Source organism: Chaetodon trifascialis, chromosome 21 (genome assembly GCF_039877785.1).
Source record: "Chaetodon trifascialis isolate fChaTrf1 chromosome 21, fChaTrf1.hap1, whole genome shotgun sequence".
Lineage (NCBI taxonomy): Eukaryota > Metazoa > Chordata > Actinopteri > Chaetodontiformes > Chaetodontidae > Chaetodon > Chaetodon trifascialis.
In genome coordinates this window covers 779,853-795,000 of record NC_092076.1, presented here as the reverse complement: position 1 = coordinate 795,000, position 15,148 = coordinate 779,853, and the positions used below count along the sequence as shown (strand labels likewise).

The 15,148-nt window shown below is 49.7% G+C and overlaps 1 protein-coding gene across 3 annotated transcripts in view; it reads left to right on the top strand.

The window, feature by feature from the left end:
* The window catches only part of ankfn1a (ankyrin repeat and fibronectin type III domain containing 1a), a 67,176-nt gene that overhangs the window by 35,042 nt on the left and 16,986 nt on the right, over positions 1 to 15,148 (top strand). For all 3 annotated transcript variants that reach the window (XM_070991245.1, XM_070991244.1, XM_070991246.1), the window contains 7 exons: positions 940 to 1,135; positions 2,918 to 3,128; positions 6,539 to 6,733; positions 9,397 to 9,510; positions 10,594 to 10,691; positions 12,624 to 12,714; positions 13,914 to 14,021. In XM_070991245.1, the coding sequence (XP_070847346.1) occupies positions 940 to 1,135; positions 2,918 to 3,128; positions 6,539 to 6,733; positions 9,397 to 9,510; positions 10,594 to 10,691; positions 12,624 to 12,714; positions 13,914 to 14,021 (1,013 nt within the window). The remainder of the gene's footprint in view (positions 1 to 939; positions 1,136 to 2,917; positions 3,129 to 6,538; positions 6,734 to 9,396; positions 9,511 to 10,593; positions 10,692 to 12,623; positions 12,715 to 13,913; positions 14,022 to 15,148) is intronic.

Here is a 15,148-nt window from a genome sequence, read left to right as displayed (position 1 = left end):
GTGTGGACACACAGCACAGACATGACGTGAAGGACACGATGCGCAGAGAAGACACTCAGACAGAGCGGGACTGTGATGATGCAGGCTCAACCCTGCAGACCTCCGGGACAAAGGTCCTCGCTCCCGCTCTGTCAGCTCATGGACGTCTTCATCAAGACGACCGAGCTCTTCCTCCAGTCCTGTCCGTCCATGTATGAAGCCACAGCTTCCCTCCATCATGACCCCCACACAAGCCCCCTTTGACCGTCCTGTCATTTCAGTGACAGCTTTTAATGTGTAGGGTCGAGAATGAGTGGGGCTGGGGTCGGGGGCGGGGGGGGGGTCGGGGGCGCCAGGGGCGCCACGGGGTCATTGAAGCACCGATGAAAAACTGAAGCAATCTGTCCTGACAGAGAGCTGAAGGCAGCAGAGACAGCAGCCTGAGGACTCATAAAGACGGTGGTGGTTTTCTGCGTCTCTGCGTGTTCCAACACTTTGGTTCAGTCTCTGACGTCCTGTCCGTCCCTGTCCGACACCAGAAGACATGAACATACACACAGAAAGTAGCACTGCTGTCAGTCAGCAGAAGTAGATGTCCTCTGTGGGACCACGTAGAGCTGACGATGACACCTTTAAAACTGTCCAATCAGTGAGCTGCCAGCCGATGCGAACACACCTGTTTTAACCACAGTATGAACGATGGGATGTGACTGTTGAGCCAATCAGAGTTCAGGAGATGGACATGTGACATCATTTGAAAGCATATGAAATAATGTTTAAGGTCTTTTATGTCAGCTGATGGGTGATGTGGTTGGACACACGTCTCCAGTGTCTCTGTCTGTCCTCTCTCCTTTGCTCCGTCTTCTCTCACTTCCTTCTCTCAGATCACAGATTACAGTCAGGACCAGTTCAGTCCTTCAGATAACCTTCCTGTGTCTGTCCCTCCGTCCGTCCCTGCAGACGCCTCCCGGGTGTCATGACCCAGCAGATGCAGAACCTGCAGTTGTCCCAGACCAGGAAGTGTCCCGGTGGGCCAGCCTCCCCCAGCGCCGCCAAGCGTCTGTACCGGAACCTGTCGGAGAAGCTCCGAGGAAGCACCTCATCCTTCGAAGATGCCTACTTCTTTGGAAAGACGGACCGCCTCCGCAAAGCCTCGGTGAGTCTCAGAGGACGATGAGGAGGAGGAGGAGGAAGACTTTCTGTGGTGTTTGCAGTGAACTTTTGGCCAGTTTTCTGTCCAATCAGAGAGGCTGGACACAGACGGCAAAGTTAAACGTTATGAGTCAAACACAGTTTACAGACACCTTCAGAGTGATGAGACGTCCATCATCTGAGAGACGAGGCTTCGATTTGTCCTCCTGAATCACATCAAACTGGTCAAAGGTCACGCTCGTCTTATTTTTGGTTCGTCTGATGATTCAGTTCATCAGCTCTTCGTCGGTCTTTGACGTTAGATGAGATGAACTTAAAGACACTTGGTTTAGCAGCACAGAAGACGTTTGACGGCGTCCTGATTGTCTCACTCAGACCAACGAGGAGCTCAGCTGCTTCTCTTCATCCTCGAGCTTCTGCCTGAACGGCATTTGTCCTGTTTGTCCTCAGGACTTGGACTCGTGTTAGTCAGCGGCTCGTCTCTGTGATGTCTCTGTGATCTCTGATGTCAGATTCAGAGACGCTGAGACGCTCGTGTTTCAGACAGGACGATCGATGAAGACCTCGTTAAGAGCTTCGTTAATTCTGTTATCAGCGACGTCTTCAGAGCCTCCATCGCTTCATTCATCACGTCTGTGACTGCTGCTCAGTGTCACACTGTCTCTCTGTCTGTCCTCCACCTGTATGTCTCCTCCTGTCTGTCTCTCTGTCTGTCCTCCACCTGTATGTCTCCTCCTGTCTGTCTCTCTGTCTGTCTGTCCTCCACCTGTGTGTCTCTCTGTGTCTCTCTGTGTCTGTCCTGCTGTCTCTCTGTGTGTCTGTCTTCAGCCTGTTTTTGGGCAGCAGTCTCCCTTCATTTGGTCTCAGATGAGTAAATTGTCAGAGGAGCGTCGAGTGTCTTCCTCGAGGACACTCAGCCGTTGATGGACGCTGTCATTGGAGAACATTTCTCACTCTTCATCACCACTTCTGTCTGCTGTCATCGTCACGTCCTTCCTGCTGCTCTGAGAAACATTTGGTCGCTGAGATTCATCATGCATGACGGGTGTGACAGGTCATACTGAGTGTGTGTGTGTGTGTGTGTGTGTGTGTGTGTGTGTGTGTGCGCGTGTGTGTGTGTGTCTGCGAGCCTGCTGACATTTACACACCAGTCACAACATGAAAGAGAGAGGCAGACGGGTGAGGAGGAGGGTGAGGAGGGAGGCATGAGAGTGGGAGGAAGAGAGGGAAACACAGGAAGACGAGTTTACTGTGTTCTGAGCGCAGTGAGAAGAAGAGAAGAAGAAAGTACAGAGTTAAAGTAAGAAGACACGAGGACGAAGGACGAGACGAAGACGTCACGTTTCTGCTGGTTGATGTTGTTTGACAGCTGATCGATTGATCGATCGATCGATCGGTGAATGATCTGACCCAGAGTCAGTTTTCAGCCTCTCAGCGCTCACAGTCTGCTGACACCTGGCCGTCAGGTGACGTGTGTCACTGCCAGCTGATTGGCTGAGACTTCTCCTGTCCTCCTGCTGTCTTGGTGTTTGGTCACGCGGGCTGAGTCTGAGATGTCCTGAAGAGGCCACCGTACAGACGATGAAGTGTGTTTGTTTGTGCTCACTGTTAGTTTCAGTCTTAGTTCAACTGTCAAAGCAGGGTCGCTCACCTGGAAAACCTGGAAAAGCTGGAAAACAGCTGACCAGTTTTCCAGTCCTGGAAAACATGAGTAAAGGTACCTGAAGGGTAGTCAGTCACAGCGTCTGTCCTGCAGCAGTAAAGCTGAGCTCGTGTCCTCCTGCAGACCATGCAGGGCAGCGACTGCATCCTGGAGGCGGTGGAGCAGCAGGACCTGGACACGGTGCAGATTCTGCTCTACCAGTTCTCAGCGGAGGAGCTGGACCTGAACACCCCCAACAGTCAGGGCCTGACGCCGCTGGACATCGCCATCATGACCAACAACACGCCCATCGCCAAACTGCTGCTGAAGGCCGGCGGCAAGGAGAGTCCACACTGTGAGTACAGCACACACACACACACACACACACACACACACACACACACACACACACACACTCCAGCACTGGACTGAGGTACTAACTCCAGGTACTTGTACTTTACTTGTCATACTTTGACTGTGAGACACCTCAGAGGGACACTGTGTCTTTAGAGCTGAAGACATAAAAAAGTAGCACATATTGTTAAACTGTCCAACAGTTCAAGTCCAGCTGAGACGATCAGTCCATTAATCAATGAGTGTATTGACAGAAACTGATCGATCGTCTGTTGTTTTAGTGGTTGATTGATCTTTGCTGTGGAATCATTGATGTTTGATTGGCTGCTTTTCCTCTCAGTGATCTCAGTGTGTTTGTGGTCATGTGGAGCTTTGGACCAAACAAACGTGGTGAAGGCGTCACTGTGGGTACTTTTACTGCAGTAAAGGGTCTGAATACTTCACCAAAGGTCTCTCTGTTGTTGGAGGTCTCATGTGTGGCCTGATGATGGCGCTGTTCAGACCAAACATGTTGAGTAACACGTCGCTCCAGGTGTTCACGTGACTTTGGGATGGTCAGGTCATTGTTTGCTGATCGATTGATTGCTTGATTGATTGATTGATTGATTGATTGATTGATTGATTGATTGATTGATTGATTGATTGATTGATTGATTGATTGATTGATCGACTCCTGCTCTGTCCTGTTTGAGGAGAAACGCTGCAGAGACGTATTTCTACCCTCAGTCTGATGCTTTTCCTCTGATCAGCTGATGATCTTTGTGAGCGCCAGCAGTGAGCCTGATTCCGGCTCAGATGGCTGGAAAGACTCTTGATTGTGGTCTTGTCCTCCCACCTGTGGTTGTGGCAGCAGGTTTCCTCCTCATCCTCACACAGGCGTCACATCTGATCACTTGTGTCCGGGCTGACCTTTAGCAGATCAGAGCGGCCTCCTGGGTCTGTGGAGAGCTGTGCTGAGGTCGAACATTAAAGTGTGCTTTGTGGCTCTGCCTCTTAAACTTTCATCTTTCTGACTTCTTCTGGTCTTCTGCAGGTGAAATGATGGATTGATGAATAATAAATAATAAATCAGCTGAAGTTAAACATGATTCCTTGTTTTAGCTCGAGTGCACGCTCTCATCATCCTGACCCGAGTCTTCCTCCAGGCCAGGCTGAGCTGCAGCTGCAGCTGCTGCGAGCCGGTCGCACAGGACAGACAGAGGAAACTAGCTAACGTGCTAGCTGCACGCCTGTGAGTGCTAACAGAAGCTAACAGCAGCGTGAGGATGTCTTCTTACATGGGACTGAGACACGAGCTCGCTGGAAAAGGTCAACAATGGCAGTGATCCTCTGAGCTCCCCTGCACAGATCCACAGACTCTGGATCTGCGGTTCACACAGCAGCACACACACACACACACACACACACACACACACACACACACACACACACACACACACACACACACCGCCTAATCCACAGACTCTGGATCAGCGCTGCTGTGGAGGGAGGCTGAAGTTGTTTTCTGTGAACAATGAGGTACATCTGATGATGAGCCCTGCATCGTATATATGTATAGTGCGTGCGTGCGTGCGTGCGTGCGTGCGTGCGTGCGTGCGTGCGTGCGTGCTCGCGTGCTCACTCGCTCTCTCTCTCTGTGTGTGATGCTGTGGATCAGACAGGCCTGTGTTTGTGTCTGCAGCCCAGTCTGGGTCTCCTCTACCTGGACCTGAATGAGCCTGCTATCCCCCTCCCTCCTCCTCCTCCTCCTCCTCTTCCCCCATGCCCACACACACACACACACACACACACACACACACACACACACACACACACACACACACAGTGTTCCCTCATCAGTCCCCTGTTTGTCCTCCCTAAACTCTCCAAAGACAGGTGGTTCTTACCTTACCACTGAAACCCCCATTAGCCCCCACTGTGTGTGTGTGTGTGTGTGTGTGTGTGTGTGTGTGTGTGTGTGTGTGTGTGTGTGGTGGTGGTGGGGGGGGGTGGGGGGTGAAACAGTGGCCACTTTAGAGCGAGCCGGGCCTCCTGCGTGACTCCCACTGAACAGCTTTAACAAGGTTTGTCGTTTAATGGTTTAACTGTTCCAATGATGCATGTAACGCCGGGGCAATTACAGCTAAGTGATTTATTGTGCTGCGGGGCCGCGGGGCCGCGGCGGCGAGAGCTCTCCAAACAGCAGCCTGGACTCTGGGCGGCGGTACAATCCCATCCTTGTAAACAAACACAGAGTAAACAGTGCTGCTGTTTTCCCTCCTGGGGCCTGCTGCTCTCTGTTTATGTCATTCCTCAAGTGCCAAGTAAATCAGTCAGCCCAGGCCTGACAGCTGCGTGTGTGTGTGTGTGTGTGCGCATGCGTGTGTGTGCGTGTGTGTGTGTGTGTGTGGTTACAAGGTCAAAATCTCCATTACAACTGAAAGTCCTGCCCTCATACTTATTAAAAGTAAACATGTGGACGTCTGTTCGGGCCAGAAAGTGTAAATAAAGTTTGAAAGTTAAGAACTCTCTGGTCTGAGCGACGTGTTCGTGTCCATGATTCAGCCTGACCTCCACCATTTCATCATGTGTGCATCTCCTGAGCTCACCTACATCGCCTGTGTGTGAGTGTGTGTGTGTGTGTGTGTGTGTGTGTGTGTGTGTGGGGGGGGGGGGGTCTATGTTTAGACAGGGCCCTCCTGTGAGGCGGCTCCTCCTCAGACTCAGCAGCCTGTTAATTTACAGCCTCTGTTAGCAGCTAGCCGTCCGAGCAGGAAGTGACGCTTCCAGCTTTATAATGTGACTGCTGCTGTTTCCAACGGCAACCGCTGGATGGATAGACTCAGGGCCGACGGTGTCAGCTTCCTGTTGTGGACAAAAGAGTCATTGCAGGTTTGTCCTGCAGATATCCAACACGTTTGAGATCATTTGAAGATTTAGATTTTATCTGTGAATCAGTCAGACTGAGTCCTGGACGCAGGACGCACTTCTGTCCTGTCCTGCTCGTCCTCATGTGTGTCTGCGTGCGTTCTACTGTGGCATTCGCTGGACGACGCACCAATGAGAGCGCAGCAGTGTCACAGGCACGAGCCTCTAAGTGCCTTCCCTGGTCAGCTGTTCCTTCTGTCCTCGGTTTGTTGTTGTCTCGCCTCTCATGTGGACGCTCCTTCTGTCTGCTATGAAAGATGGCTGAGGGCTCAGCCGTCTCCGGCCTTGACGGAGCTGAACCTGCTGCTCCGACTCCTCCACAAACTCACATCCATCCAGCCCTCGAGCTCAGAGTCTGGGAGCTGAACCCTGACAGGAGGATGCGTGTGGTCTGGTTTATTGAAGAGGACGTCTTTGTTACTTTCACTCAGTCATTCTGTGGACCCTTTAAATGAAGCTCCACCGCGTCTTACCGCAGCGCTCTGTGTGTGTTTTCTGTCGTAGTTGTGAGCGTGGAGAGTCGGGAGGCCCACCTGAACTCTCTGGTGGTGGAGGCCGAGCGGCGGGCGGCGGACCTGGCGGCTCAGGCGCAGAGAGACGGCCTCTCTCTGGAGGCCTGCCACAAGGACAAACAGCTGAGAGCCTGGGAGTGGAGGAGCAAGCTGTACAAACGCATGAGGACGGGCTTCCAGCACGCACGTGAGTCACTGCCATTCGTTCAGCCGCATCCTGACCGCTTCTCACCTTTCCTGCTCAGGTCAGCCACAGGTGAGCTCCAAGCATTCACCATGTGTGGCCTCCCGGAGGTCACATTTCATTTTATTCACATTTATTCATGAGGCTGAAGCTGCTGTCCAATCACTGCCAATCACCAGCATTATTACAGGTGTGCTGCGTGCTTATTGGCTTATGATGAGATTTAATCCTCAGGTATCGAACTTTGGTCCTGAATGATTTTTTATTTGGTCGGTGCCATGAAACTATCAGACTTTGGCATCCAGTCCTGAAGAGACACAACACGACTACAGAGAGACACAACACGACTACAGAGAGACACAACACGACTACAGAGAGACACAACACGACTACAGAGAGACACAACACGACTACGGAGAGACACAACGGGACTACAGAGAGACATAACACGACTACAAAGAGACATAACACGACTACAGAGAGACACAACGTGACTACAAAGAGACACAACACGACTACAGAGAGACACAACACGACTACGGAGAGACACAACGTGACTACAAAGAGACACAACACGACTACAGAGAGACACAACACGACTACGGAGAGACACATCGGGACTACAGAGAGACACAACGTGACTACAAAGAGACATAACACGACTACAAAGAGACATAACACAACTACAGAGAGACACAACGTGACTACAGAGAGACACAACGTGACTACAAAGAGACATAACACGACTACAAAGAGACATAACACAACTACGGAGAGACACAACGGGACTACAGAGCAGCACAACGTGACTACGGAGAGACACATCGGGACTACAGAGCGGCACAACGTGACTACAAAGAGACATAACACGACTACAAAGAGACACTTTATGTATGCCTGTGCCCAGCGGCCTGTTGTGTCATAATCTATTGATTGGTGAGAGGAAGACTTCTGTCAGAGGAGGAGGAGGAGGTTTGAGAGTCAAGCAGAGGGATTTGGCGTTTTCATTTCATCATTTGAAGTAAAGGTTCATGGTGTTGTGGAGAGCTTCTCCTCTCTGAGGCGCCTCTCAACAGTTTCCTCTCAGCAGTGATTTCATTCAGCGCCTCCTTCGGGCTAAAAGACTCTGAAAGGTTTCTGATTTCAAGCCAAAGTCGTTTAAAGTAATAACCTGAGATTTGATGATGCTTCACCAAATGATGAGAAGCAGCAGGGATCCAGCTGAATGCTCCTGACTGCACAGGAAGTACTGCGTTATACATTTTCAGAGTTTAATCTGGAATAAACAAGGGAGGGAAAACAGGAAAAAACAGAGCAGAGGATGGAAAAGAGAGGGGAGAGAGAGAGAGAGGATGGAGAAGAGAGAGGAGAGAGAGAGAGAGAGAGAGAGAGAGAGAGAGAGAGAGGATGGAGAGGAGAGAGAGGGGAGAGAGAGAAGAGAGAGAGAAGAGAGAGGGGAGAGAGAGAAGAGAGGAGGGAGAGAGAGAGGATGGAGAAGAGAGAGGGGAGAGAGAGAGAGGATGGAGAAGAGAGGAGAGAGAGAGAGAGAGAGAGGATGGAGAAGAGAGGGGAGAGAGAGAAGAGAGAGGGGAGAGAGAGAAGAGAGAGGAGGGAGAGAGAGGATGGAGAAGAGAGGGGAGAGAGAGAAGAGAGAGGGGAGAGAGAGAGGAGAGAGAGGATGGAGAAGAGAGAAGGGAGAGAGGGGAGAGAGAGAGAAGAGAGAGGAGAAGAGAGAGAGAGGATGGAGAAGAGAGAGAAGAGAGAGGGGAGAGAAGAGAGAGGGGAGAGAAGAGAGAGGAGAAGAGAGAGAGGAGGGAGAGAGAGAGAGGAGAGAGAAGAGAGGGAGGGAGAGAGAGAAGAGAGAGGGGAGAGAGAGAGGAGAGAGAGGATGGAGAAGAGAGAAGGGAGAGAGGGGAGAGAGAGAGAAGAGAGAGGAGAAGAGAGAGAGGAGGGAGAGAGAGAGAGGAGAGAGAAGAGAGGGAGGGAGAGAGAGAAGAGAGAGGGGAGAGAGAGAGGAGAGAGAAGAGAGGGAGGGAGAGAGAGAAGAGAGAGGGGAGAGAGAGAGGATGGAGAAGAGAGAGGAGAGAGAGGGGAGAGAGAGAAGAGAGAGGAGGGAGAGAGAGGATGGAGAAGAGAGAGGGGAAAGAGAGAGAAGAGAGAGGGGAGAGAGAGAGGAGAGAGAGGATGGAGAAGAGAGAAGGGAGAGAGGGGAGAGAGAGAGAAGAGAGAGGAGAAGAGAGAGAGGATGGAGAAGAGAGAGAAGAGAGAGGGGAGAGAAGAGAGAGGAGAAGAGAGAGAGGAGGGAGAGAGAGAGAGGAGAGAGAAGAGAGGGAGGGAGAGAGAGAAGAGAGAGGGGAGAGAGAGAGGAGAGAGAAGAGAGGGAGGGAGAGAGAGAAAAGGGAGAGAGAGAGAGAGTGACAGAGGAGAGAGAGAGAGAGAGAGTGACAGAGGAGAGGGAGAGAGAGAGAGAGTGACAGAGGAGAGGGAGAGAGAGAGAGAGTGACAGAGGAGAGGGAGAGAGAGAGCACCACCTGCAGAAAACGTTGAGAATCAGGACGTCTTTACCGCCTTTGATCTGCGTCCTGTGTGTCAGTTTTTACTCTCTGATCCTAAAGAAAATCATCTCCAGCTTCAGCCTGACATCTTGGTCTTGTGCCCCTGCTCAGGTCCCCCGGAGGCCCCGTCTATGGTTCGTCTGAGCGTGAGCAGTAGCACCACGCTGACCGTCACTTTCCAGGAGCCGCAGTGTCTCAACTCCACCGTGGTGACCAAATACAGAGGTACAAATACACACAAGTACACACAAATACACAGCAACAAACCTGAAAGAGTGGAGTGAATGGAGCTGATCTCAGGTCAGATTCAGTCTGGCTTACTGTTTCCCTGATGAGACGGTTTCTAGTGGAAGTCAGATTTCGTAGTTTTAGACTAGTTTTAGAGAAACCAGCAGCTCCTGACGTGGAGGCTGCAGCGCCCTCTGGTGTTGACGGCGAGGCCACATTAACGTCCACCATCCGTACAACTGCAGTGAAAGGTGTCCACGCAGGGGACGTGAGCAGTGTTTGTGCAGTTTGCCAGTCGTCCTGGTTCACAGCAGCTCAAATATCTGTGATATGTGTGGTTGATCAAAAAGATTGAGATTCACTCAGTGGATTTGGACTTGCTCTATCTGCTGCTCGTGTCTGTCCCAAACGTCTCAGATTAACGTGGTTATCGGTGTGATGAGCTCAGATTACGCATCATGAATCAAAGGCTGAGTGGAGCGAAATCAGCGGAAACGAAGCTGAACGCTCACAGAGGGTCGACGTGAAAGGACGTATCAGACAGCAACAGATAGAAAGAGACAGAAAGAGACGATTAAAGACACCTGGAGGGGACGAGCTGATCAGTGAGAAGGTTAATGTCCTCATCTCAGGAGGGACTATTGATTTCTAATGAAGAGACAAGCGGTGACTGGTTACAGCCTGTGGATGCTTAACCTGTGTGTGTGTGTGTGCGTGTGTGTGTTTCTTTTTGTGTGTGTGTGTGTGTGTTTCTTTTTGTGTGTGTGTGTGTGTGTGTGTGTGTGTGTGTGTGTGTGTGTGTGTGTGTGTGTGTGTGTGTGTGTTTCTTTTTGTGTGTGTGTGTGTGTGTGTGTGTGTTTCTTTTTGTGTGTGTGTGTGTGTGTTTCTTTTTGTGTGTGTGTGTGTGTGTGTGTGTGTTTCTTTTTGTGTGTGTGTGTCTGTGTGTGTGTGCGTTTCTTTTTGTGTGTGTGTGTCTGTGTGTGTGTGCGTTTCTTTTTGTGTGTGTGTGTGTGTGTGTGTGTGTGTGTGTGTGTGTGTGTGTGTGTGTGTGTGTGTGTGTGTGTGTGTATGTGCGTGCAGTGGAGTGGAGCTGCCTGAAGGACTTCTCTCTGCTTGCTGGAGAGATGCTGTTGGATAATCTGCAGACTCTCAAGTGCATCATCAGCAGCCTCACCACGGTAACCGCAGCATCACTCCTCCACACTGTTCTCTCAACAAATGATGATGATGATGAAGGAACGTTTTCCTCCAGCAGCTCAACTCGCTGTTTTTCCTTTTGTGTTCACGTACGGATCAAACAGACAACGTATTGATCGGTGATCGGCACTGACACGTTTGACTCAGATCACAGTATGAAATCGTTGCACACTACAAAATCTAACCCTGATCGGTGACAGGGAGGATGGCTGCAGCACACACACACACACACACACACACACACACACACACACACACACACACGCACACACACACACACACACTCCAGCATCCTTCCACCTGATGCTCAGGTACCTGCAGACCACCTGTGCTCATGTTCTGGTGCAGCGTTTGTATGTGCTGAATCTCGTCTCTCCATGTTTCCAGTCAGTTTGTCTTCTGAGTGGCATCGGTGACATTTGAGGAGTTTAGTGGAATCTGTCAGCGAATCACTGTCTGCCACATAAACACACTGACTGTGGAGAATCTGCTGTTTGCCATTTAGAGCAAAGGCCGGCATCCAGATTCTTCCACAGCAGCCCTGAAAACATTTAGCAAAGAACACCCTGCCTGAATGAAAAGGGCGAGACGCACTGGGGGTGTTTAATGAGCCGAGCCAATCAATGGGCCTGATTCTGAGCAGGAATCCACATCTCAAATGTGAGCGTGAACAGCGCTGATTTAAAAAATATCTGCAAAGACACGCGAAACTACCACAAAGAGACACTAAACAACAACAAAGAGATGCAAAACTACCGCAAAGAGACGCTAAACAGCAACAAAGAGACGCAAAACTACCACAGAGACGCTAAACAACCACAAAGAGACGCGAAACAGCAACAAAGAGATGCAAAACTACCACGAAGAGACGCTAAACAACCACAAAGAGACGCAAAACTACCACAAAGAGACGCTAAACAACAACAAAGAGACGCAAAACTACCACGAAGAGACGCTAAACAACAACAAAGAGACGCAAAACTACCACGAAGAGACGCTAAACAACAACAAAGAGACGCAAAACTACCACGAAGAGACGCTAAACAACCACAAAGAGATGCAAAACAACAACAAAGACACATTAAACAACCACAAAGAGACACTAAACAACAACAAAGAGACACTAAATAACAACAAAGAGACGCCAAACTAACACAAAGAGACGCTGAACAACAACAAAGAGATGCAAAACTACCACGAAGAGACACTAAACAACAACAAAGAGATGCAAAACAACAACAAAGACACGTTAAACAACCACAAAGAGACACTAAACAACAACAAAGAGACACTAAATAACAACAAAGAGACGCCAAACTAACACAAAGAGATGCAAAACAACAACAAAAAGACACTAAACAACCACAAAGATGCTAAACAACAACAACAGACACAGTAAACAACCACAAAGATGCTAAACAACAACAACAGACACAGTAAACAACCACAAAGATGCTAAACAACAACAAAGAGATGCTAAACACCCACAGAGATGCAAAACAATGACAAACCAACTGTAAGCCAAAAACAACACCAAAAATAAGTAGAATGACCACGATAATACAAAACAAACACAAAGATCAAAAGACATCCACAAGACACAAAACAACTACAAAGAGGCTCAAACAGTGAGTCAGCTGCTTGAATACGTGGAGGAAGCCGATAATGTTGATGTCTGAAGAGGCTTCAGTTCTGTATCGACACTATAGAAACACAAGAGCGAGAGCCCACCATGTGGCCAAAAGTATGTGGACAGCTGGAGCTGAACTGACGGGCGTTAACGTGCAGCTCCAACAGCCTCTGGTCTCGACAGCCGATGGGGGCTGTCCACATACTTTTGGCCACATGGATTATTCTTTGTTCTATGTCTTAAAGAGTGTCTTTATGTTAACAGGAGGGTTTTTACATTGCAGGGTCGCCTCTACTACGTCCGAGTGTCGGCCTATAACATGAAGGGCTGGGGTCCTCCCGCCTCCTCGCTGCCTCCGTCTGCTGCTCCGTCCAGTGAGTTCGCTCTGACACACTTCTCTACTGCAGTACACCTCAGAGGGAAAAGCTCGACTTTATGCTTGACTACATTTACCTGAATGCCTCCGATGATCCTGTGTCAGACGTCTCACTGTTGTACAGTGAATCAACCCCTGACGCTGTATGAAATGAGTGTTTCAGTGCGTGTTGATGCATCAGTAATGTTCGTCCAGAGGCGTGAGATTAAGATGTCAGAGCCCGTCATGGCGTCTGATGAGTACTGTTACTGTTACTGCAGTACACTGTGCCGATACTAGCTGAGTACTTCTTTAAGGACCGTATTTTAAACTGTGTTTTTGCTGCGCTTACGCAGTGAAACATGTGAGTAATGATGAAGCACAGATAGTAAACAGCCAGCCTGTGAATCATCCCCATGTTCTCGCTCTGTTCTGAGGTCCTCGGGTTAGAACACGGCTTCATCTCGCCGTCACGACTTCACGATTCAACAACTGAAGCCTTGAGCTGCGTGTTCGTCTGCTGTGTGCCTGAGTGTGTGAGTGTGTGTGTGCGTGCATATGTCAGAAGCAGAGGACAGAGAGAGAGAGAGTGTGTGTGTGTGTGTGTGTGTGTGTGTGTGTGTGTGTGTGTGTGTGTGTGTGTGTGTGTGTGTGTGTGTGGGCGTGTGATTCAAAGAGGCAGACAGAGAACAGAGTGAACAGAGCTGCACCTCCATGACATCCATCAGTCCGCCCTGTGAAACCTGAACCTGATGGTGGCGCCAGAGGAACACAGTGTGTGTGTGTGTGTGTGTGTGTGTGTGTGTGTGTGTGTGTGTGTGTGTGTGTGTGTGTGTGTGTGTGTGTGTGTGTGTGTGTGTGTGTGTGTGTGTGTGTGTGTGCCAATCAGAGCTCCCGCTACCTGAACACCTGACTGACAAACCAGGTTTCTCTAAGACCGTTCATGGAGTCAGCTGACCGCAGAGAGACGAGTTAAGTCGTAGATCGTAGTTCTGATTTGCAGCGACCGTGTGAACATGTGACCTGCAGTGACCAATCAGAGGACGAGTGAGAGGACAGACGTTCTTCTCGTCTTCTCAGGCCTCACGCACGCTGAAACACCCACGTTTGAAGCTTTGTCTTCTCCTCTGGCTGAACCCCGTCTTCAGGTTTTGGACGTAACGTCATGGTCTCACTGAGGACGAGCTCTCAGTGTCTGTCCTCTGCTTGTTTGTCCAGATTGGAGGGAGAGCGACGGTCGAGAGCCCAGGAGGCGGGGCCACATCGAGGCCATGGAGCGTCTGCTGCAGCAGGTCCGAGCAACTCACACACACTACTGCTGCGGAGGTGAGTCACATGATGAGGAGTCGTGCAGGAAGTGTCCACAGAGGACACGAGCCTGGCAGAGACGCCTGGTTTCTAACTCAGTGTCTCTTTGCTGGACAAGCTGCTCTGTCAGCTGTTAGCACTGAAATAATAAAAACACTTTGTCTGTGTAGCAGCTTTCAAACAGGAGACGCACTCAAAGTGCTTCAGAACAGACGAATCACATGAAGGCGGATAAAAAGCTTTTGAATGAGCTCACGTCTGTCAGTGTCCTTCTTCTGGAGGTCATTGAATCGAGTGTCACAGTTTAACACAAGGATCAGTTTTTCAGCATGTTTGTTTCTAAATGCTTTGTTTCTCAGGTGAAACGTGAAGTTTTAGTCACCTTATTGTTCATTAACTTGAAGAAATTGTTTCTCATCCTTTGATTCATTGATGAACAGACGGTCAGTGATGGAGTCTGTAGCTGCAGCATCCTGTTGTTCAGCTGTGTGTCGTCTGCATAGAAACACACTCTGTCTTCTGTAATGGTGCCACTCAGTGGCAGCATGTGGAGTGACAACAGTAATGGACCAATCAGCTCCTTACACCTGAGTGCACTTTGACATGTGCAGCGAGGTGACGGCTGCAGCCAGCAGAGGTCACCAGAGAGAAGTTTCCACGTTCCCCTCGTTCCTTTCATCCCACAGATAGACTGTGATTGAACAGGCAGGGCACTGACGGTTACTCTGACAGGTATATTTCTACTGGTCAGCAGCTCGTCACTGCTGCGCTGTGCTTCAGTACAGGTGTGACACCAGGTGTTTGCTGCAGAGAGTGGAGTGTAGAATCGATTCCAGCTTCACTTCATGACCTCTCCTCTCAAACTGTCGGGCTGAACTGAGCTGAACGTCCAGATAGCATCAACATGCTAACCGCTAGAATGCAAACATGCTTCATGCTAATGTTAGCATTCTGTCTGCCATGCTAAACTGTCCTGAGCGATGACACGAGGAGTCACTCAGCTGTTCACGAGACAGAGTCAGGCTAATAATAATAATGATAACAATAACAATAACAATAACAATAATAATATTCAGACTGTGATTTACATCAGGAAATATCTTCAGCAATGATTAATGAAGCGTGTTGAAAATGTTTTTATTCAC